This window comes from Colobus angolensis, unplaced genomic scaffold (assembly GCF_000951035.1).
Source record: "Colobus angolensis palliatus isolate OR3802 unplaced genomic scaffold, Cang.pa_1.0 Scaffold1, whole genome shotgun sequence".
Lineage (NCBI taxonomy): Eukaryota > Metazoa > Chordata > Mammalia > Primates > Cercopithecidae > Colobus > Colobus angolensis.
In genome coordinates this window covers 19,375,092-19,398,853 of record NW_012110918.1, presented here as the reverse complement: position 1 = coordinate 19,398,853, position 23,762 = coordinate 19,375,092, and the positions used below count along the sequence as shown (strand labels likewise).

At 51.9% G+C, this 23,762-nt stretch overlaps 2 protein-coding genes across 2 annotated transcripts in view; one reads left to right on the top strand and one right to left on the bottom strand.

Annotated features, from left to right (window-relative positions):
• B3GNTL1 (UDP-GlcNAc:betaGal beta-1,3-N-acetylglucosaminyltransferase-like 1) overlaps nucleotides 1-14,827 on the top strand; it is a 121,806-nt gene extending 106,979 nt beyond the window's left edge. The window contains exons 8-12 of the mRNA XM_011928748.1: nucleotides 2,390-2,525; nucleotides 2,634-2,702; nucleotides 3,081-3,155; nucleotides 11,516-11,620; nucleotides 14,560-14,827. Of these exons, the coding sequence (XP_011784138.1) occupies nucleotides 2,390-2,525; nucleotides 2,634-2,702; nucleotides 3,081-3,155; nucleotides 11,516-11,596 (361 nt within the window). The 3' untranslated portion in view covers nucleotides 11,597-11,620; nucleotides 14,560-14,827. The remainder of the gene's footprint in view (nucleotides 1-2,389; nucleotides 2,526-2,633; nucleotides 2,703-3,080; nucleotides 3,156-11,515; nucleotides 11,621-14,559) is intronic.
• A 1,102-nt stretch (nucleotides 14,828-15,929) lies between these two features.
• The window catches only part of TBCD (tubulin folding cofactor D), a 174,465-nt gene continuing 166,632 nt past the window's right edge, over nucleotides 15,930-23,762 (bottom strand). Inside the window, exons 34-38 of the mRNA XM_011929067.1 lie at nucleotides 20,896-20,985; nucleotides 20,163-20,250; nucleotides 19,130-19,239; nucleotides 17,121-17,205; nucleotides 15,930-16,190 (exon numbers count right to left, since the gene is read on the bottom strand). Of these exons, the coding sequence (XP_011784457.1) occupies nucleotides 16,176-16,190; nucleotides 17,121-17,205; nucleotides 19,130-19,239; nucleotides 20,163-20,250; nucleotides 20,896-20,985 (388 nt within the window). The 3' untranslated portion in view covers nucleotides 15,930-16,175. The remainder of the gene's footprint in view (nucleotides 16,191-17,120; nucleotides 17,206-19,129; nucleotides 19,240-20,162; nucleotides 20,251-20,895; nucleotides 20,986-23,762) is intronic.

Sequence of the window (23,762 nt, the reverse complement as noted above, 5' to 3'; positions counted from 1 at the left end):
CCTCTTCCTTCTCCCCCGTCCACACTCCTCTTCCTTCTCCCCCGTCCACACTCCTCTTCCTTCTCCCCCGTCCACACTCCTCTTCCTTCTCATGCCCACTGGCACCGTGGCTGCCTCCTCGTGCTGTGACGTGTTCCAGAAATGCTGACTTGTGCTTATGGGAAAAACTGAGTTTCCACCTTTCCCGGTGCTAAGGCGGGGCCACAGCTTCCTCTGAGGATGTAGAAAGAAAGGCACAGGGGGCGCTGGGGAGCCTGTTCTCCCTGATTAAATAAGAACTTTTTTAAATGTGAAAAATGAAGATGAACCAAATACAGATGTTTCATCATGGCTGCTTCTAAATTTTATCTTCCTATGATGGGCCAACCTTTTCAGACCAGAGACCCCTAGGAAAGCCCAGGAGACAAGGGGCCGTCAAGGAGGCCGGTGTCAGAGGCTGCGCCAACCTCGCGTGCCACCCATGGCCGCAGAGGCCGGCTGCTTCCTTCTGGAACCTGACTGCTTTCCTCTCTCATGAACCCCATGGGGCCCCTGAGCTGATGTCGGTGGATGAGGATCAGGCTCGTCTCCCCAGAGACACCCAGCAGACCGGGGCTGCTGCGGACAAGATGGCAAAACCCGGCGAGGCTGTGTCACCTGGTGGGCGAGTCCCCGCAGTCGTCTGCAGGAGCTGTGCTCGCCCAGGTTGATGCCCACTCACACACACACACACTGCACATGCACACAGCCACACAGTACACACAGGCATGTGTGCTCACTGCATACATGTACTCATACTGCATACACAGGCCCTCACTGTGCACACATGTACACATGCATGTACACACATCCACACAGTACATACAGGCATGTACTCTGACCACCTGCACACACTGTACACATGTGCTCATGTACACACACATGCACTCACTACACACGCATGCACTCACTACACATGCATGCACAGTGTGCACACACCCCGTACACCCCACACACGGTGCACACACCCCGTATGCCCCACACACTGTGCACACCCCGTACACCCCACACACTGTGCGCACACCCCGTACACCCCACACACTGTGCACACACCCCGTACACCCCACACAGTGTGCGCCCCCCACACATGCTTCAGTGTCCTCAAGTCACTGACTGGGACACGCATCTCCCTGTGTCCCAGGCGGGGTTGGGACTACTGAGGTGGCTGCAGAGGGTGGGGAGGAAAAGGTGGACTCCAGGAGGACATCCCTGACCATGCCTAAGCCCTGCAGCTCCCTGAGCTGACAGAGGGGACCCCATGTCCCCCCATCCCATTGCCTGTGGGGGTTCTGCTGCAAACGGGGTGCCACAGGGTTGGGGAGGAGTCCACAGTTTATCCTGGGAGCTGGAGGCAGCAGCAGAATCGTAGAATGGACGAATCCTGCCCCGATCCCGAGGCTGAGCCCACAAGGGCCCCGCTCAGGGGAGGCCCGTCGCCAGCCAGCGTTGTGTCCGAGACCCAGGGAGGCAGGGCCCAGACCCCGTCCCGGGGGAGGCTCCCACGGACACAGCTCCCTTGACAGAGAGCAGAGGGCATCCCAGGACTCGGCCAGGGCAGGGTCTGCCGGGCACAGGGATTCAGCGTGGCTGCCTCGCAGCAGCTGGGGAGGACGGCATCTGGGACACCCCCCAGGCCGTTCTGGCCCCGTTGGCCTCTGCATTCCCGAGCCCCTCCAGCTCCTGGGCCTTTGAGACAGGGTCGGCCCGGGCAGCCCCAGGAGCAGGCTCAAGGGAGAGGTGCCCACAGGCAGGCAGCTGACAGCGATGGGGGCATGTGGGGAGGGGCTGGGGCGGGAGGAGAGAGGTTGGGATGGGAAGGGCCCAGGCAGTGATGGGGCAGAGCAGCAGGTCCTAGGAAGGAGCCTGCTCCCGGGACAGCAGCCTGGGCTCTGCTTGTCACAGCAGAGGCAGAAAGAACAGAGACCAGTATCCCAGGGGAGTGACAGGGTTCGGGGCGGTGACCCTGAGGCAAAAGATCATGTCTAAGTCTGAGTGCTGTGATTTTATGGGATGGTCGCATGTGCCCTTATGGACAAAGGTTTCTCTGGGAAACTGACTTGGGTCAAGTCCAGTCCTCTGCGTCCTACAGAAATTCTGCCTTCCAGAACCTTCTGGATTCTTAAGTGACAGCTTCTCGTCTGTCCCCACCTGTTGGGGTCTGATGGAAGGGGCGAGTCCCCACCTAGGCCTGTGGCTACATCCAGCTGGGGCAGGTGGCCTGACTGTAGGACAGCCAGTCTCTCTTAGGCACTGGGCCCGGTGTCCACCCCACTGGCGGCGTGAGCAGAGCACACATCATGCCCCTGTGTGTTGGCATCTGTGTGCATCTCTGGGGCCCCCGGCCTGCCTGTCACCCTCTTCTCCACTGCAGGACGACCATCTGGACCCACCGCGTCCGCTTCCTGGAAGAGCAGGCCCTTCCCCGCTGGGCAGCCTTCACCATCTGGAACGCCGGCAAGCAGGGGCGCCGGCTGTACCGCAGCTTGACCGCCGCCAGCCAGCGCAAGGTGGGCACCCTGCCACCCTCCAACACTGCCTGCCCCGCCCCCATACTGTCCCACAGCACAGGCCCCAGCCTCGGCCTGTCCAGAGCCGCCCTTCTGTGCTTGTCCCAGGTGGTGGCATTCTGTGACGTGGACGAGAACAAGATCAGGAAAGGCTTCTATTGCCACGAGGACTCTCAGGTGTGCAGGGCCGCACGGCATCACCCTCGGGGTCACCCACCTGCTCCAGGGCTGAGGGACAGCTGCCCAGAGCCTTCCCCCTTGGCAGAGTCCACCTGGGCTGTGCTGGCTCCTCGGGGCCTGCAGGGAGCCCAGCCCCCATCCCCTGGGGGAGAACCCTGCTGTCCCTCGTGGGTCTGGGCCTTGGGGTAGCCCACCCTGGTCCGTTCTGCAGTCAGGTGTCAAGCAGGGTGGTGGGGGTTGGGGTCCTGCCCTGAGTGGCTGCCGCCCAAGCCCTGACTCCTGTGTGAGGCAACTCAGTGGCTGCGTGCACCCTGAGGGCGTCTCTCCTGGGAAGAGCCAAGCCCGGGCAGGACTGATGGCCACTCTCACTCTCAGGAAAGACCCAAGCCCCGAATCCCCATCCTGCACTTCCGAGCCGCCCGGCCACCCTTCGTCATCTGCGTGAAGCTGGTGAGTGTGGGGCCCTTGGCCATGGGGGGCTTGCGGGTCTCGGGCTCTGCCACGTGGACAGCCTGCCCTGCCATGCAATGCCTGTGTGGCCTGGGATGAGAACCCAGCCGATGGTGGGCATGGGGACAGGTGCCACAGCTGTCCACAACGGCACCACAGACCGGGCTGTGAGGTGGTGGCCGCTGCCCTGGGGTCAGGAGGCAGCTGGAGGGTGGTCTGCCCGGGTATGAAGGGGATGGATTCCGGTCTCTCTTCTGTCTTTAAATACCTGTAAAACCAACATCTGTTAGAAACTTGCAAAGCACGAGACCCTACGGTGCCATGTCTGAGGGGCCAAGGCCAGGACCTTCAGCTCCCGTGGACTGAGGTGGCCGCACGGGGGATGTCCGAAGCCCCTAAGTGCGAATGACCCTTGCCTGGGGTGGGCAGGTGACAGGCACCTCGGGCTCCAAATGCAGCCTTTTTCCCCAAGCGTGGGGAGTCCAGTTGGCTGCAGGGGGCTGAGGTGAGTAGTTTTTTAAACATTTTACTTTTAAGTTCTGGGATACATGTGCTGAACATGCAGGTTTGTTACATAGGTTTACCACGTTGTGCCAGGGTGGTTTGCTGCACCTGTCAACCTGCCATGTAGGTTTTAAGCCCCGCCTGCATTAGGTGTTTGTCCTAATGCTCTCCCTCCCCTTGCCCCCCACCCTCCAACAGGTCCCGTCATGTGATATCCCCATGTCCATGTGTTCTCATTGTTCAGTTCCCACTTACGAGTGAGAACATGCAGTGTTTGGTTTTCTGTTGCTGTGTTAGTTTGCTGAGGATGATGGTTTCCAGCTTCATCCATGTCCCTGCAAAGGACATGAACTCATTCCTTTTTATGGCTGCATAGTATTTCGTGGTATATATGTGCCATATTTTCTTTATCCATTGTATCATGGATGGGCGTTTGGGTTGATTCCATGTCTTTGCTATTGTGAATAGTGCTGCAGTAAATGTACACATGCACATATCTTTATAATAGAATGATTTGTGTTCTTTTGGGTATATACCAATAATGGTATTGCTGGGTCAAATGGCATTTCTGGTTCTAGATCCTTGAGGAATCGACATTGTCTTCCACAATGGTTGAACCAATTTACATTCCCACCAACAGTGTAAAAGCGTTCCTACTTCTCCACAGCCTCACCAGCATCTGTTCTTTATTTTTTAAAAATCGCCATTCTGACTGGCGTGAGATGGTGTCTCATCATGGTTTTGATTTGCATTTCTCTAACGACCAGTGATATCGCATTGTGGTTTTGATTTGCATTTCTCTAACGAACAGTGATGAGCTTTTTTTCATGTTTCTTGAACACATGTCTTCTTTTGAGAAGTGTCTGTTCATGTCCTTTGCCCACTTTTGGATGAGGTTATTTTTTTCTTGTAAATTTAAGTTCCTTGTAGATTCTGTATATTAGACCTTTGTCAGATGGATAGATTGCACAAATTGTCTCCCATTCCATTCCTGTCACTCTGATGATAGTTTCTGTTGCTGAGCAGAAGCTCTTTAGTTTAATTAGATCCCATTTGTCAATTTTGGCTTTTGTTGCAATTGCTTTTGTTGTTTTAGTCATGAAGTCTTTGCCCATGCCTATGTCCTGAATGGTATTGCCTAGGTTTTCATGTAGGGTATTTATGGTTTTAGGTTTAAGTCTTTAATCCATCTTGAGTTAATTTTTGCATAAGGTGTAAGGAAGGGGTCTAGTTTCTGTTTTCTGCATATGGCTAGCCAGTTTTGCCAGCACCATTTACTAAATAGGGAATCCTTTCCCCATTGCTTGTTTTTGTTAGGTTTGTCAAAGATCAGATGGTTGTAGTCGTGTGGTGTTATTTCTGAGGCCTCTGTTTTGTTCCATTGGTCTATATATCTCTCGGTACCCATGCCATGCTGTTTTGGTTACTGTAGACTTGCAGTATAGTTTGAAGTCAGGTAGCGTGATGCCTCCAAATTTGTTCTTTTTGCCTAGGATTGTCTTGGCTGTATGGGCTCTTTTTTTGGTTTCATATGAAATTTAAAGTAGTTTTTTCTGCTTCTGTGAAGAACCAGGGTAGCTTGATGGGAACGGGATTGAATCTATAAATTATTTTATGGCCATTTTTATGATATTGATTCTTCCTATCCACAAGCACGGAATTTTTTTTTCCCCCATTTGTTTGTGTCCTATTTCCTTGAGCAGTGGTTTGTAGTTTTCCTTGAAGAGGTCCTTCATGTCTCCTGTAAGTTGTATTCCTAGGTATTTTCTTTTCTTTTTCTTTTTTTTTTTTTTGAGATGGAGTCTCGCTCTGTTGCCCAGGCTGGAGTGCAGTGGCGCGATCTCCAGTCACTGCAAGTTCCACCGCCTCCCAGGTTCACGCCATTCTCCTGCCTCAGCCTCCCTAGAAGCTGGGACTACAGGCGCCCGCCACCACGCCCAGCTAATTTTTTTGTATTTTCAGTAGAGACAGGGTTTCACTGTGTTAGCCAGGATGGTCTTGATCTCCTGACCTCGTGATCCGCCTGCCTCGACCTCCCAAAGTGCTGGGATTACAGGCGTGAGCCACTGCGCCCAGCAGGTATTTTATTTTCTTTGTAGCAATTGTGAGAGTTCACTCATGATTTTGCTCTCTGCTTGTCTATTACTGGTATATAGGAATGCTCGTGATTTTTGCACATTGGTTTTGCATCCTGAGACTTTGTTGAAGTTGCTTATCAGCTTCAGGAGTGTTTGGGCTGAGACAATGGGGTTTTCTAAATATACAATCATGTTATCTGCAAACAGAGACAATTTGCCTTCCTCTCTTCCTATCTGAATACTCTGTTATTTCTTTCTCTTGCCTGATTGCCCTGGCAGGAACTTCCAATACTATGTTGAATAGGAGTGGTAAGAGAGGCCATCCTTTTCTTGTGCCAGTTTTCAAAGGGAATGCTTCTAGCTTTTGCCCATATGATACTGGCTATGGGTTTTTCATAAATAGCTATTATTTTGAGATACGTTCCATCAATACCTAGTTTATTGGGAATTTTTAGCACTAAGAGGTGTTGAATTTTATTGAAGGCCTTTTTGGCATCTATTGAGATATTCATGTGGCTTTTTCTTTGGTTCTGTTTATGTGATGGATTACGTTTATTGATTTGCATATGATGAACCAGCCTTGCATCCCAGGGATGAAGCTGACTTGATCATGGTGGAGAAGCTTTTTGATGTGCTGCCGGATTCAGTTTGCCAGTATTTTATTGATGATTTTCACATTAATGTTCATCAGGGGTATTGGCCTGAAATTTTCTTTTCTTGTTGTGTCTCTGCCAGGTTTTGGAATCAGAATGATGCTGGCCTCATAAAATGAGTTACAGGACACTCCCTCTTTTTCTATTGTTTGGAAGTTTCAGAATGAATGGTACCAGCTCCTCTTTGTACCTCGGGTAGAATTCGGCTGTAAATCCATCTGGTCCTGGACTTTTCTTGGTTGGTAGGGTATTAATTATTGCCTCAATTTCAGAACTTATTATTGGTCTTTTCAGGGATTCGACTTCTTCCTGGTTTAGTCTTGGGAGGGTGTATGTGTCCAGAAATTTATTCATTTCATCTAGATTTTCTAGTTTATTTGCGTAGAAGTGTTTATAGTATTCTCTGATGGTAGTTTATATTTCTGTGGGATCAGTGGTGATAGCCCCTTTATCGATTTTTATTGTGTCTACTTGGTTCTTCTTTTCTTTGCCTGGCTAGCTGTCTATTTTGTTAATCTTTTCAAAAAACCAGCCCCTGGAGTCATTGATTTTTTGGAGGGTTTTTTGTGATTCTATCTCCTTCAGTTCTGCTCTGATCTTGCTTGTCTTTTGCTAGCTTTTGAATTTGTTTGCTCTTGCTTGTCTAGTTCTTTTAATTGTGATGTTAGGGTGTCGATTTTAGATCTTTCCTGCTTTCTGATGTGGGCATTTAGTGCTATAAATTTCCCTCTTAACACTGCTTTAGCTGTGTGCCAGGGATTCCGGTACGTTGTCGCTCTGTTCTCATTGGTTTCAAAGAACTTCGTTATTTCTGCCTTAATTTTGTTATTTACCCAGTAGTCATTCAGGAGCAGGTTGTTCAGTTTCCATGTAGTTGTGCAGTTTTGGGTTTCTTAATCCTGAGCTCTAATTCGATTGCACTGTGTTCTGAAAGACTATTAGGATTTCCATTCTTTTTGCATTTGCTGAGGAGTATTTCACTTCCAATTATGTGGTCAATTTTAGAGTAAGTGCGATGTGGTGCTGAGAAGAATGTATATTCTGTTGATTTAGGGTGGAGAGTTCTGTAGACGTCTATTAGGTCCGCTTGGTCTGAGCTGAGTTGAAGTCCTGAGTATCCTTGTTAATTTTCTGCCTCATTGATCTAATATTGACAGTGGGGTGTTAAAGTCTCCCATTATTATTGTATGGGCGTCTAAGTCTCTTTGTAGGTCTCTAAGGACTTGTTTTATGACTCTGGGTGCTCCTGTATTGGGTGCATGTATATTTAGGATAGTTAGCTCTTCTTGTTGCATTGATCCCTTTACCATTAGGTAATGCCCTTGTTTGTCTTTTTTGATCTTCATTAGTTTAAAGTCTGTCTTATCAGAGACTAGGATTGCAACCCCTGCTTTTTTTTTTTGCTTTGCATTTTCTTGATAAATAACCAAAGGGTGAGTGGTTGATAGAGTGAGCCAGGCCCCGAGCGGTACTGTTGGGAGGTTCTGGGGAACACACAGACACGGGCACCCGTGAGAGCTAGAAGCACGTCACACCAGGGCGGGTCACGGTTCCCGCCCTGCAGAAGCCGTGAGGCCAGCATGTGTTGGTCTGTACTGCCCGGCCTGTGGTGAGTTGTCACACAACTAATGCAAGTCCAGGCAGCAGAACGTGAACAGAGCCTCATGGGCACAGCTCTTCGGCAATTACTGGCGCATCTCATTTTATTGCACTTCATTGTGCGTTTTATAAATTACAGGCGTGTGGCAGCCCCACTAGAGCAACCGTGTCAGTGCCACTCTTCCAGCAGCACGCCCACTCCACGTCTCCACGTCTCCTTGTGGTAATTCTCGCAATACCTCAAACTGTTATTGTATGTGTTATGGTGACCTGTAGTGTCACGACTAGCTCGGGGCGCCCATAAGAAACGGTGAACTTGATTGATAAATGTGAATGTTCTGACGGCTCTGCTGGTTGGCTGTCCCTCCCCGCTCCCCAGCCCCCACCCCACCACTCTTCAGGCCTCCCTATTCCCTGAGCCACAACATTGAAATTAGGTCAACTAATAACCCCACAGGGGCCTCTAAGTGTTCAAGTGAAAGGAAGAGTTGCAAGTCTCTCACATTAAATCAAAAGCTAGAAATGTTTAAGCTTAGTGAGGAAGGCACGTTGAAAGCCAAGACTGGCAGGAGAGGCCCAGCTTTCAGCCTAACAGTTAGCCAAGTTGTGAATGCAAAGGAAAAGTTATTTAAGGAAATTAAAAGTGGTCCTCCAGTGAACACACAAATGATAGTGAAACAGCCTTTTGCAAATAGGGAGAAAGTGTTAGTGGTCTGACAGATCAAACCAGCCATAACATTCCCTTAAGCCAAAGCCTAAAATAGAGCGAGGTCCTGACTCCCTTCAATTCTGTGAAGGCTGAATGATGTGAGGAAGCTGTGAACAGAAGTTTGAAGCTAGCAGAGGTTGGTCCACAAGGTTTTTTTTTTTTTTTTTTGAGACGGAGTCTTGCTCTGTCGCCCAGGCTGGAGTGCAGTGGCCGGATCTCGGCTCACTGCAAGCTCCGCCTCCCGGGTTCACGCCATTCTCCTGCCTCAGCCTCCCGAGTAGCTGGGACTACAGGCGCCGCCACCTCGCCCGGCTAGTTTTTTTTTTTTTTGTATTTTTTAGTAGAGATGGGGTTTCACCGTGTTAGCCAGGATGGTCTCGATCTCCTGACCTCGTGATCCGCCCGTCTCGGCCTCCCAAAGTGCTGGGATTACAGGCTTGAGCCACCGCGCCCGGCCCATTTTGGCCATTTTTAATCATTCAGTGTTTAACATGCTGCTGTAGTATTTGTATATATACATAATTTCACTCAAGTGGCTCTATGTGGAATAAATTCTAAAAATTTCTAGTCAAAGAGCACACACATTCAGCCCCACTCTTGCTGTTCACCACCTGCAGCGGCTGTGCCAACCCGCCCCCACCAGCGATGGAGCACCTGCCTCGTGCCCTTACAGGGAGGGAAAGCATCTTCTCACATATTTATGAACTGCTTTATTTCCCTTTTAGTAAATTATTCTTTTCATTAGCCCATTTTTCCATTGGTCAGTATTTTCATGAGGAAAACCCTCTGACGTGCTGCGAATTTTTCTGCCATTTGACATTTTTATATTTATGCCATTGTGATATCATCAAATTAAATGACCTTCATTTATGGAGTCTGATTCATTCTGAGACAAAGACTCCTGGTTGTGAAATTCAAAAAACAACATTGTCCAATTTTGCTTCTGGGATTTCTATTTTTTAATTACATCTTTGATACAACTGGAATTTCTTTTGGTAAAGAGATTACAGATGCAAATTTTTCTTTCCATTTGGATACCTGATTGTCCCAACATCGTTTATATCCTGCTTTTCCAGGAATGCAATGCCATCTTTCTATGTTGGCTGTGAACATGCCTTTGGCACCTGGCAGGGCCAACCCTCATGGTGTGCGTGTGAACACATCCCTAAACCATAGTCTAATTTACCCTGTTTTTGTAGTTCACGTGAGCAGAATCCAGTATCTGTGTTCCTGCATCTGGTGTTCACTCCACGTGTTTGGGGTGTGTGCGTATCCGCTGTGTGTGGCGTGGACTTGATCCATGTCCCATGTGCAAACGCCACCCCACCCGGAGGCCACGCCAGGACCCAGGCCTGTGGGCAGTGGTTCAAGGACACTGTGTCCTCCTGCGTGAGAGGCCCGGCTTCGGGTCTCATCCTGGGAGTGGAAGGCGGGTCGTGGGTGTGGCTGCGTCCTCAGCTTCTCTGGATGATACCCACCAAGAGGCTGCACACCCGGAGCCAGAGGGCCTGGCTGCACAGCTCCCTCGCGCTGGGCTGGGCACTTGGTCACCGGCAGTTTGGGGAATGTGTTCTCATGGTGGTTTCAGGTGTGAGTCTGAGCATCAACCCCGTGTCCGCTGGATGCTGGAGCTCTTTCCCCTCTGGTGGTGTTTCTCATCAGGGTTCCCCACCGGCCTACTGCACGCTGCGCCTCTCCTGACCTGTAGGAGTCCTCTATGCCTCTGGCTGCTCACCTTTGTTGGTTTAATGTTTTGCAAATGTCTTCCTCCGTTTTGTGGTATGCTTTTTCATTCTTCTCGTGGAACATGTTGCTTTACAGAAGCATCTACTTTCAACAGTCTTGTTTAAGACGGTGTCAGCACGCACTGGGCTGGCCTGGTCCCTGAACTCCGGTGTGTTTCCTTTGCAAACTCTAGAAGAGAGAGACAAGGGAGGAAGGACAGGTAGCGGCAGAGCGTGTGTAAATGTTTTCCAGGCAGGATGGCTTTCATTCAAGTGACAGCATCATTTGAGTGACGTGTGATGGGTTCTGACGTGGTGGGGGTAGGGGCACGGCCAGGCTCCGATTCCTCCTGCTGGGCCCAAGGACTGAGGACCGTGACGGGAGTGCGGTCCCTTCTGTGTCCCGCCAGAGGCCAGAAACTTGGGCCCACCACTCTGCCGGGATGTGTCTTCAGGAGCTTCTTCAGGAGGTGCTGGGGTGCCGGGAATGTCTGAAAGGCATTTCTGGACGCCTGCTGTGGCCCCATGCAGGAGAGTAGGCGACCTGGCCACAGTCGGCACACAGGGCGAGATAAAGCATCCAGGGACGCGGGGTCACGGCCCTCACTCCACTGCAGGGGTGGGGATGAGAGAGGCCAGAGGGGATCAGACAGGGCCAGCTTTGATGGTTCTGAGATGCAGTTTCTGTCTGAGGGGCCTCCTCCCACTCCTGGCCTCTGCAGAGGGGTGGGTGTGTGGAGGGAAGGTGGGTCTGCCCTGGTCGAACAGCACCGGCATTGCCCGTTAGTCTCATTCCGTTCCGAGTGCCCCCAGGGAGAGTCAGCCACCTTCTGCAGAGAGGCAAGGCCAGAAGGCAGGGGCCTCTCCTCTGGTGACCACCAGGGCCTGTGGTACAAGCAGTGCTGGCTGCTGTCCTCTCTGGCCCTTGTCTCCTTCCAGCCTCTCCGCTATGAGCAGAGGGGCAGAAGTTCATAGTAGACCACTTGACAGGTAGACACAGGCCACCCCCAACCCCTGGCCCTGGAGGAGGCTCCCCAGTGGCCTCCTGGAGCCAGGAGAGATGGAACTGAGCTGTATCTGCTGCTCCCGACAGGACCTCACAGGGGGCGCCTTTGAGGACAACCTGAGGTCGCTGCACTTGCAGGAGGGCCAGGACTTCCTTCACTTCAGCTGACGGACCCAGGGCAGCTGCTCCCAGGTGGGTCTTTTCACCGAAGCACCATCTGAGTTTGTGCCTTTATTATGCTTAATTTCCTCTACATTCTGCTCTTATTCTAATTTTCTTTACAGTTAGTCTTCTGCTTATGTTCAGCTCATTAATTTCCCGCCTTTCTTCTCTAATGTATAATTCAAGACTTCAGAATCACTTAAGCACCACTTTAGGTGAATTCTATCTGTTGTGATTATTTTATCTTTCATTATATATAATTTTCATTATTTCTTTTAAAGAGATGTTCTTAAAAACATCTTTTTAAAATTTGTGTGTACACACACACACACTTGGGTTCTGTAACTGTCCACTGGGTCGAGCTCTTCTTCAACCATGCCTTATGACACTTTATTGAAAGGTATCAATTCAATAAAATACACTGTGGTAGTAGATGATCAATTTCTTCTTCAATGTTTGCTTTAATATCTTCTGAGACTGGGTTACAAATGTAGGAAAGTTCTATCATCTTCCTGTTGCACTGAGCCTTTAATCATCATATAGTATATATCTATTCCTAAGAATTTGCCTTCCTTTGACTGGAGAACGTTGTCATTAACATAGGGGTTTTAATCCATTTACATTTATTGTGCCCTAAAATATTTATTTCTTGTGTGGTTTTTTTTGTTTTGTTTTTTGTTTTTGCAGCTTGTTCTGCCTTTTCCTCTTGCCATTCTTGCAATTTTGATAGTGTATTTTTTATTCTTGTTCCATTTCTCTCCTACTAGTAGTACAGAAGTTATCTTCCCCATATATTAACTGTTCGTGACTCTAAAAACTTCAACATGCACTTAGCCAAGCTGATAACTGAATTATCTGCACTCTGTTCCAGGAGAACATAAAGACTTAAGATGCTCTAAATTCAGCCACCAACTCTGCTGCTGATTTATATGCTGCTGTTGTCCATTTTAAGCAATTCTATATGCTTTAAAAAAATCCATATATCAGCCATCTTTCTGTTTTTATGGTCACAGTTTATTGCTTTCCTTGCTCCACATTCCTCCAACTCTCCAACTGTGATCATTTCCCTCCTGCCTAAAGTTTATCCACTAAAGCAGTAGTTCTCAACAAGGGATGAATTCACGCCCAGAAGATATTTGGCAATCTCTGGAGACATTTTCTTTTTCCTTTTGTCACAGCTGGGTAGGGGGATGGCTACTGCCATCTGGGATGTTGCTGAATAACCTGCAATACACAGGACAGCTCTCACAACAAATGACCCCAAATATTAAGCCAAGATTAAAAAACCAAACATGCATTAGAACAGCATATTTTTATCTAAATGACTTAATTTTGTTCTCTTCTTTAATGCTATGCTATGGGCACAGTTCAAGCAACTTAACAGCTATTTTCTCTCAGCATAATGAAGATCTTGGTCTACTCCTTCCTCAACTCCAGGGCTGCTGCTGGGAAACTGGTAGTCATTTACATCACTCTGTCCTTCTTACAGTTCTGCAGTTTCACTGTGGCAAGTCTAAATGTGTGAGACTGTTAGGCTTCTGTATCTGGGGACTGTTGCATGTCAGTATGGAGTATCTGCATCATTTCATTTCGTTCCGAGACCCCAATTACCCAAACGTTAGACATTCTTCAATGTCTCTTGATGTTGCTTTCGTATTTTCCAGTTCTCCAGATAATTTTTTCAGATCTTCCAGTTTTCTAACTCTCTCTTCAGCAGTGTCTAAGCTATCCATTGAGCTTCTAATTTCACTTCTTACATTTTTAGGGGCTCTATTTTTTTCAAATCTCTTCTTGATAATTTCTAGCCCTTTTCAAAAATGTACTCATAGCCTACATTCTTCCAGAGAGGTTTTATATTTGCATCTTTTTTTATTATTTTTTATTATTATTATACTTTAAGTTCTAGGGTACATGTGCATAACGTGCAGGTTTGTTACATATGTATACTTGTGCCATGTTGGTGTGCTGCACCCTGCATCTTCTGCCCCTTGTCTGGGAATACCACTGGTCAAGGCCAAGTCAATCGAATTTTCCACTTTAGGAGTTTTGGGGATCATACAGTTAGTATTAATTCAGGCCACTTCAGGGGAGATTAAGAGTCTTGCGCTGTTCCTTTGAGAAAGATTTATTTAGGGTCCCAGCTCTATATAGGGGTCTCCTATTAGATCTGGCCCTGGGCCTTACCTCCTCTCATCCATTCTGCCATCAAAACAGCATGACTGGACTCCAGGGCTCAGCAGAAACCCTCAGGATCTCTAAGGTCTCTGCTTTCACATGGAGGGTTTCTGGTTTGTGCCTAGAATGTGTTTGTGGGTGCACAAATCCTGCACCAGCTCCCCGATTCCAGGGATACTGGCTTCTTGCTGCTCTCTAAACTCAGAAAGCTTGCTCCACTTCTGGGACCACAAGTATTCTCTTTTCTGCCATTGGGCAGTTTGTTTGGACTTCTGCCCAAATGCTGCCCCTTCAGAGCAGTTTTCTGAACACCTCTTCTAGGGGTCAACACCCAACACACCGGTGCATTGCCCACTTTCTCTTTCCTCGTAGTGCTCAGTATTGCCTGCCTTGATGGTGCTTGCTTGCTCATTTGCTATTGTCTGCCCCAGCTATCGTGAGCAAGGGGTTCCTCGCCAAACTCCATCACCTGGACCCTGGTGGGCTCCAGAAACGGCTGCTGAATGAAAGAGGGCTTTCCAGGTCACCAGTTATCTGGTGCGCACAAGTGCCCAGTGATGGATGGGATCCAGTAGGAAAGAGGCAGTGGCCAGTGGAGCGATCCACTTTCCTTAGGTTGCTAAGTTCGACCGACATTGAAAGAACTGCTTTGCCACATACTGTCACTGATGGGCCTGGGTGGGGAATCGACCTGCCTCCATGTCTTAAAATGCCATTTCTCTGGAATCTTCTTTTAATTGCACTAAGAACAATTCATGTTTTTCTCAGAAGCCACTTGTTCCCTCCATCCTCAGTGCATCCCAGGCCAGCAGGAGGCAGGAGCTTCGTGAGCTGCAGGCATGGCAACGGTGCACCCCAGTTCCACACCCAGCAGGCGCAACCAAGTCTCGTGTGTGCTGACCACAGGAGCCGAAGCTTTTCCACCGTGTGGACTCGTGGCCAAGGCTGGGCGTGGTCACCCAGGACCCTCACCATGTGACCCCAGCCAATCAAGGGGACAGTTCGAGGAGGAGGAGACCCCAATTACACAGGTTGGAATAAAATGTTTACATCTCGTAAAAATGTAACACAAGGCTCTTTTAAGGGATAAAGACTGCTGGCCACCAGGTCAAGCACAAGAATGGTAGTGTGTGAACCCCACACTCCTGTGTGGCCAGGTCACCACACACATTCCGTGAAGCGCTGTCTGCTAAACAGACAGCATGAACTGTCACAGTCCTGGCCTTGTGGTCCTGGTGACCTCACAAGTGAGAACCACGACTGAGCCTTGCCTCACAGATGCAGGCGGCAGCTCCCAGTTCTGGGCCTGCCCAAGTTCCTGTGTCCAGACCCCATCCCCACCTGAGAGCGCAGGCCGGGGAGCCACCCCAATCTACACCATGCACACGGCGCCCCTGGGCTCTTCACCCAGGGAAAGGGCTGCTCACCCAAGCCCTTGGGCCTCCGAGTGGCCACACCTGAGGCTGCTTTGGTGCTGCTGGCGGTGGTTCTGCACCTCAAGCCCTGTGAGCACAGCACAGGTCCCAGGTAGATGGGTGTGAGTTGCTACCACAGTGAAATTTTTATACACATTCCCCTCACCAGCTTTGGGATGGATCAGCATGAGCTCAGACACGGAGACAAAGGTAGCCTCCTGCCCTTTGCTTAAAAACCTCAGTGTAGACTCTGCCCAAGCTCTCCTAAGACAGTGTAATCATTTCAAGAATTGTATTTCCCGTATTATTGTAGAGGCACACATTGGACTCTGACAATTCCCCTTGCAGCAGACATTTGTGAAGCTGCTGGTCTGCACACCCATCAATCAGTGACCCTTGCACTGCAAGGGGGATCACATGCACGATGCTCACGTGTGCACAGGTGGGAGGACAGCACCCCCACCAGGCAGACGGTCCCAGAAACAGCATCTGCGCAGCACTCTAGACCATGCCTGCCACCAGGGCTTGTCAGTTCTCTGGCATTTGGACCTCTGATTTAACATTCATCTCTCTCCAAGACTGGGCAGACCACCACCTGTGGCCAGACGTCTCCCACAGCAGGGACAGCACCAGGCGAGAAGGGGGCCTGGTCTCCAGGCAGGAGGATGGAACCCAACCCCCAATGGCTGACCCCTGGGCAGTGAGCCTCTCCATCACCCTACACGCATCAGGCTCAGAGACAAAAGGCAGGAACTTCTTGGTACATGATTTTATAGGAAGCACATTTGTGTTCAAGTGAAGGCAGAGGCATCCACCCCAGGTCATTAGAGTGCAGGTGCAGAGAGGAAAAGCTGTCCGCTGGTGCCAGCCTCCGAGGGCCAGCGCTACCCTTCAACAGCTGGAGGCACCGCCGTGCCAGGCTTTCCACACCGGCCTCCCTCAGGAACAAGACATCCCCACCAGGCAGGGGTGAGGTACGGGCTCCAGGACTGGCTTCAGCAGGCATGAGGCTGCAGAAGAGACAAGACAAGCTCAGGCTGGTCAGCTCCATCACACACCATTCCTCCGGGCCCTGTGTGGGGACTGACGCTGGGTTCCTGCAGGAAACTGTATTTGTGCCGTTTCCCCACACGCGGGAGCCTGAGCCGTGTGGCTGACAGGCGCTCATGACTAACGTCCTCGGAACGGCAGCCCATCTGGGGAGCAGGAAGGGAGGTTCACTGCACTGCTCTTAACCTGCATTCACTGTTTGAAATTTTTCCTAATAAAAATGTAAAAAGCACATTTAACTCCAAAGTCTGCTGTTGACTTCAGCCTTTACACACACGCAAATGGGGAGGCTGTGTCCTGACGCTCAGCCCGTCCCCACTGCCCCCATGGACCTGGATGTGGTTCTCCCCTCCTGCCGTATGAAAGGGGGCTGAGAGGAAGGAGCCAACCCGCGTAACTAGAGAGACAGGACAGCAACCCTGGGCCCCAGCCCCCGTGAGAATTGAGGCACTTGTTTTTGTTACTTTAGAAGAAGAGTGACGGGCTGGCGAGGTGCACAGGGCAGCTTCTGGGGGCCTCTCACGCAGCCCTGGCCCCACTCATGGGAGGCAGATGAGGGGTAGGGAGGCACTCTTGGCACTTGGGAGTGCAAACAGACCCCAGGGTCAGGCATGAGGAGCCTGGATCAAGCTGATGCCAACCCCACCCACTCCCCAGCCTCTCAAACATGCCCCAGAGCAAGTGGCCTAGATGCCACAGGGGCCCACAGGTGTGGGCAGTGGCCAGAGAAGGCAGCTCTGCTGGTCCCGTAATCCCAGGGGTCCTGACAAGAGACGAGGGAATGGACCGTGTGGATGCACTGGCAGAAGCTGAGCACAGCCGCTGGCCCCAGAACATTCGAGGGCTCAGGGAAGCACAGGCGCCTCATGCTGTGTGGGTGACAGCGTTACCTGGGGCACCAGCTGGGGCCTGGGCACACCCAGGAGGTCACACAGACGGTTGCGCTGCTCTCTCACGACTGCAAGCTCCGCGTCCCTGTGAGGAGAGGGAGCCATGAATCTCTCAAGTGCCCACCTTAGAACCTCAGGTGTGCAGAGGCCCCACATCAGCTTCCATGGCAGCAATCGGGGAAAGGAGACCTCACCCTAGATGTCTGCAGCCAGGCCGAGGGCAGAAAAGACACCACAGGAGCCCGTTCTCCAACAGGGCCTCAAGCCTGAGCCCTTTCCAGAATCGCAGGACGGCTCCTTCCCAACAAGGGTCGCCCCTCGGGGAGGACCATGCCCACGCCCAGTGCAGGGGCTGCAGGAGGACAGACCAAGTGAGGCTAAGGAAGGGCTGACAAGGATTTTCGAAGTTTTCACTCAGCTGTTGATGCCTAATAAAAATTCTAGCAATGCCAATGCTGTGGAGATGTCTGGGGCATGTGTTTCATTTGTAATTTAAAAGATTCTCTTTAAATTCTAAGGATTTTTTTTTTTAACAGAAAGGGGATTAAACTATAGGAGAAGCCCCCAGGCCCACCCTGCTAGTTCCTCCCTCCCTGACGTGAGGAAAGGAGGCTGCCCCGGCCCAGCCTTGCTGGAGGAAGCCTCAGCCCGCTCGGGACACCTGGCTTCTTCACTGTCCTGAGGCCAGTTATTTTAGAATCTGATCCAGAGTGCACCTTGGTGTTCCAAAAATATCATTTTAAAGACGTGTCTCCAGAGCAGTAGTTAAGATGGCCAATCTCTCAATGGATGTTGAGAAGACAGCCCAGCTGCTCCTGGTTCCTCTCCGGGGACCACATGTTTGTTTAGGAGCAGAGACGCTCACTCCTCCCCAAACCACAAAACCTCGGGGAAGCCCTGGAGAGGCCACCTCTGTCCTCCGAGGCCACAGCAGCTGCCCGGCACCTGAGCTCTATGGGAACCCAGCCCTGTCGGAAGGTCGCTGTTCCAAGGAGACCCCTAGGGAACGTCACCTACGTCCTTGCTGGCTTCAACAGGTGGCACGGACCCCACAGACCTGTAGCAACGCACCGAGATCAGCACGGAGGCCCTCACAGTCGGCGCTCTAAACAGAGCAGCCGGCTGGGACTCAGCAGCACCTGGGACTCCACCACCCTGGGTGCGCCACGGGGATGCCCACACAGCCTCTGGGTGCTTCAGTCCTAATCTCCAACACGGGGGGACGAGACTGCTCCCCTTCTATAGGTGAGTGTGCAAGTGAGCATGTGTGTGAGCCAGCGTGGGTGCACATGCCCACGTGTGTAAGGCACCATCACTGCTGCTCCCAGGACCACACCGGTTGGCCCAGGACACCTAAGCCTGCACTTTCCCCACTCTGCTCTCTCATTCAGACCCTCCTACCCCCCAACTCAACAGACACATCTTTCAAAACTGCCCTCTAATCCACCCACGGTAAACAAACCAGCCCACGTTGTAAAGAAACTGCCTGCCACTGTAAACGTGGAGAGTGGCGCTGCGGCCTCCTGAGGGTCTCCCGGCCCCGGGGAAGGGGGTGGACATCAGAGCAGAGGCGTGGGGAGAGCTTTTCTTGTTTCCGCCTGTGCCTCGATTTCCGACAGGTGCTCACACAGCCTATTCCAAGAAAACTGAAGAGAGGCCCAAGAGGCCCTCCCTGGGGGGGCGCCTGGGGCAGCAGTACCTGCCAGGCCTTCAGTGCCCTCGGCTCCATGGGCCGCCATACACAGCCTTGTGGTGGCACAGGTGGCCGTCCCCCTGGTGGGATGGATGGCTCTGCTGTGTTTCTGACACCCGGCAGTGTTCGGGGACAGGGTGGTTGAGGTTTCGGCTACAGCACCACTGCTGCCTCGTAAAATCCAAGCAGAGGCTGTCGAGGCCGGGGAGCCCTCTTTCCTCCTCCTGTCAGAGGGTTTTGGGAGAGGCGCGTGGACGTGGTGGGGAAGAGGGCGGTGCCAGGCCCGGGTGGCCATGCAGGAAGGGTCTTCACTCACCACGCAGTGTCGCTGAGCACAGTCACCACCTCGTCCAGCACGTCCGCGCCCACGACGTCACTGTAGGTGAGCAATGTCTCGTACACCTGGCTGGCCGTGGTCTTCCGGATCTGGGACAGGGACGCAGTGCATGGGCGGGAGGGAAGCACCACTGCCCCACCCCGAAGAGACGACAGGAGCCAGGTCAGGGAGCCCCGTCACTGGAAGGCGTCAGGAGGAGGGCTCTGACCCTGCATCCCAGCCCAGCCACAGCAGGAGGCGCCTTCCACGCCCCTTAACCACCTCCTCCCTCCATAGACACACAGCTGCAGGCTCCCAGCAGTGAGGCTCACACAGTTCCTGTTGAAATGCTCTATTAACCAACGCGCTCCCTCTCCAGAGAAGCAATCTCGCCTGCTTTTTTCCATGAGGGAAGCAATCACACCTGCTCTCTTTGCTAGCGGTGCCCTGGTCATCACGTCTCACTGAGCTGGTGGTCAGAGCCCCGGGCCCACCCCTGGAGGTGCTGAGTCAGCAGGACAGGGCCCAGGAACCTGCATGCTGAAGCCCCAGAGGTGCTGAGGCTGAGGGTCCAGCACCCCGCTTCGAGAACCGCTGTATAACGTGAAGTTACTTTTGCCTTTTAGGAAAATGTCACCTTGGGATCATCTGAGGTTTGTTTGCAGCCAGGAGAAAAGAAATCCTAGAAGTCTAACAGCCAGGGAGTGCTGGGGATGAAGGGCACTGCCCCAGGTGTGCTTGAACCACTTCAGCCTGGATCCTTCCAGAAGCTCCTGAGCCAGTTCCCACGGCCAGGTCACCCCTCGATTTGTGTCCATAGAAATGCCAGCCGGACACCCCATCCTTGAAGCCAGAACAGTGACGTCCGAGCCCTTGACGGCTGCGTGCCTGGGATGCACCATGACCCAGGTGTGTTACAGAGAGGGCTCGGCTGGAAAGCACACCCCAGCGCGATAGTGCCTTCCAAGGCCTCTTTGTCACCAAAGGGCTTGAGTCCACACAGCAAACACCCATGAACGGGGGAGGCACTCACCAGCGGGAAGCGGTGGCAGAGGAGCAGACACAGCTGCAGGAGGGCGCTCCTCCTCACACTGCCGGGGAACTGCACCATCCCGCAGAACCTGCGAGAGCAGCACAGCGGGCCGGGTGAGCCCCGCCCCCAGGCAGGAAACCCCTGACTCCAAGACCCACGCAGAGACCTAGGGAGAGCAGATCCACGAGCAGAGTGCGGACCTGGAGCCCTGAGCCAGAGGTGTGTCTGTGTGCACATGTGCACTGTGCCTATACACGCGTGAGTGTCACACTGGGGAAGTGAGGACGCCTCGGAGGATCTCCTGCAGGGCTGCTCGCCCTGCCACGAGGACCCCCGCCTCAAAGAGCCACAGAGCAGCCAAGGTGCCTATCGCTGGCTGGCGCACCTGCCCAGTGTCCACCTGAGCGCCGCAGAGCAAGGCACGCAACAGCGACCCCCTGGGCACACAGAACCGGGGAGGCAGCCCCTGGCCACATACCTCCTTTGTGGGGCCTCCCCTCCCCCCAGGGCAGAGCGTGAGGGCAGCAGGGGCGGAGCTCGCTTGTCCCGGCACCAGCACCTGGGCTGCCTCCCGCCTCCCACTGCAACTGCTTTGGACATTGGAACGCACAATCTTAGCTTGAGGGATAACACTAACTGCTCCTCTCCCACCTGGAGCCGCGGACTCCTGCCCTCGGCCAAGGGAGGCTGCGCCCTGGCGTTGCGTGTAAGGCCAGTATCACTTGAAACTCACACGAGGATGGCTGACAGCAGTTTCTGGACGTCTTTGGAATTCTTGATTTCTTTCTTACAAAGCGCAAGCAACTTCACAGCAAAGGGGTGGCTGGAAGAACAACACACTCTTTAGAGATGAGCTTTCACAGGCAGCCCCGGGACGCCACTTCTTCTGTCTCACAGCAGTCCCGGGACGCCACTTCTTCTGTCTCAAAGAAGGTCAACTCCGTCCTCCCAGTGGCTCAGTCCGAGAAGCCTGCAGCCCTGTGGGCCCCTCTGCCAGCAAGTCCGCTGGTCCCCATCCCAGTACCTCCACAGGCCAGCCTGGTCCCCAGCTGCTGTGCCACCACCTGGCCGGCCTCTGCTCTCTCTCACCTGTGGTGCAGCAGCCCCCACGGGGCCCCCACCTCCCTTCCCAGGCCCCAGGGTCCGTCCCCAACACAGCGGCAGCCAGGATGGCCGTGCTCCTCCACCGCCCTCTCCAGGGGCTGCCTGGCCCGGGCTGCTGCAGAGCCGGGGGAATTTGCCGACACACAGAGGACACGCTCTCCAGAGGTAGCCTGGCCTGGGCTACTGCAGAACCAGGGGAATCTGCTGACGCACAGAGGACACACAAGGCTGTGCAGGGTTGTTTTGAGCCTTCAGTGGCAGCAGGGACAAGGGTTAAGGCTTGGTGCTGACAAAGACACAGCCCTGATAAGCAGCTCTGAGAGGGCACCCAGAAGGCCACTCCAGGGAGGAGAGGAAGAAGACACGCACCTGCCTCTCAGTGGGGAATGCAGCCAAGTTCCAGCCACCCGACAGGCCAGGAAACCCTCACTGCTGACCATAGGTCGAGGAGACCCCAGGCTGCTGCTACCCTCCCTCAGGTGCCCAGAAAAGGCAAACTCAGGTCCTGCCTGCCAAAACGCAGGCTTAGCCCAGGCCTTGGCTTGCTCTGAGGTGGAACCCCTCAAACGCAACGTCCAGAGAGTACACAACAGCAGACAAGTAAGAAGACAAACCCGCTCGGGCTGCAGCTCAGACACACCCAGCCAAACAGGCAGGAGAAGAGTGTTCAAGAGGATGGACGCCGGGCACGGAAGGAAGGGCCGCAGGGAACGGTCAAGCAGAAAGCGCGACAAGCAGATGTGGAAACACATGAGACAAAAAACCTGCACCTGAAAAGACGCAAAACTCCCAAATAAGAATTCCACAAATCACAGTTCAAAGCCGTTTAGAGACATCTTCAGAGAGAATCAGCAGCTGGCAGGCGGGCCAAAGGTAACGAAGCAGAGAGGGAAAAGACATGTGAAAATTGCAGAGGAGGTGACAAGGGAAACGCATGAGCGTGATGGTGACAGAAACCCAGGGAAGGAGCAAACCTGAGCAGGAGGCGGGAAACCCAGGCCGTTCGCAGGGAGCACAGGCTGGCTCAGAGGTGACACTCAAAAGCAACAACAGAAGCCAGGAGGAAGGGGAAAATATTTTTCATGTGCTGAAACAAAACAGCCGCCTGAATTCTATATACCCTCTGAAAATAATCTGCACATAAAATGGGAAAGCTTCACCAGTAGCAGACCCCCCACTCAAGGAAGTCCAAGGGAGTGTGCTCTGGGGAGAGGGAATGTGAACCTCGATGCAGGGGGAGGGGGCGGGTCCCAAAATCAGTAAGTGATGAGAGACAAAAGAAAGCAGTAAAAACGTGGAAAATTCAAAATAACGCACATTACACAATACCACAATGAACAGGAAACTGTACATCCAAGACAAAATATCCAACAATAGTAGCATATAACTCAAGACGGAAGCATGCAGAACCAACACGTTCTAATATCCTTGCTGTTGCCCAAGAAAGACAAAATGTTGAAAACTGGACTTCGCTAAGAATATGTGGTGTCATTTCTAATTTCCAGGGTAAGTGTTAACAGAAAAAAGAGTAAAATGTCCCAAACAAATCTATGAAAATAATGGAATGACAAAAGCAATTCTACTAATCCAACAGAAAGCACAGATGGGGGCAGGGAGGGGCACTGGGAACGCAGCACAGGGAAAAGCCCTGTGAGTGGCAGACTGAGAACCAAGGGGATTATAAAGGTCATGAAGGACACAGGTAAAAGCTACAGGCTGAATTTTTACAAAACTATACTGTTCTATGAGAGATGTACAAAAACATAAATATATGAAGATACTAAAAGTAAAAGAATGGAAAAAAGTATACAGTTCAAAGTCAAGCGAAGCAAGACAAAGAATGAGTGAGGCAAAAAGCATCCTAGAAATGAAGTGGGTGACAAGGGCAAGATTCAGCCCACAAACACGCTTCAAAATCTGAAAAGCCAAAGCTGACAAAACTGTAGAGAGAAACACAAAGAGCTGTATTCATAGAAGGACATGGCAGAAGGTATTTTCTCTACCATCCTATTTTGGGGAAAAAATTTTTTTTTTTTTTTTTTTGGAAACAGAGTCTGGCTGTGTTGCCCAGGCTGGAGTGCAGTGGCTCAATCTCAGCTCACTGCAAACTTCACCTCCCAGGCCCAAGCCATCCTCCCACCTCAGCCTCCCAAGTAATTGGGAATACAGGCACCACCACACCCGGCTAATGTTTTTGTATCTTTTGTACAGATGGGGTTCCACCATGTTGGCCAGGCTGCTCCCAAACTCCTGAGCTCAAGTGATCCACCCACCTTGGCCTCTCAAAGTGCTGGGATTACAGGTGTGAGCCACAGCGCCCAGCCTTATTTTGAAATTTTTAAGCCAGAAAAATATATGTTAATATTTTAGGCCAAGCGCAGTGGCTCACGCCTATGGTCCCAGCACTTTGGGAGGCAGAGGCTGCAGGCAGATCACCTCAGGTCGGGAGTTCGAGACCAGTCTGACCAACGTGGTGTAACCCCATCTCTACTAAAA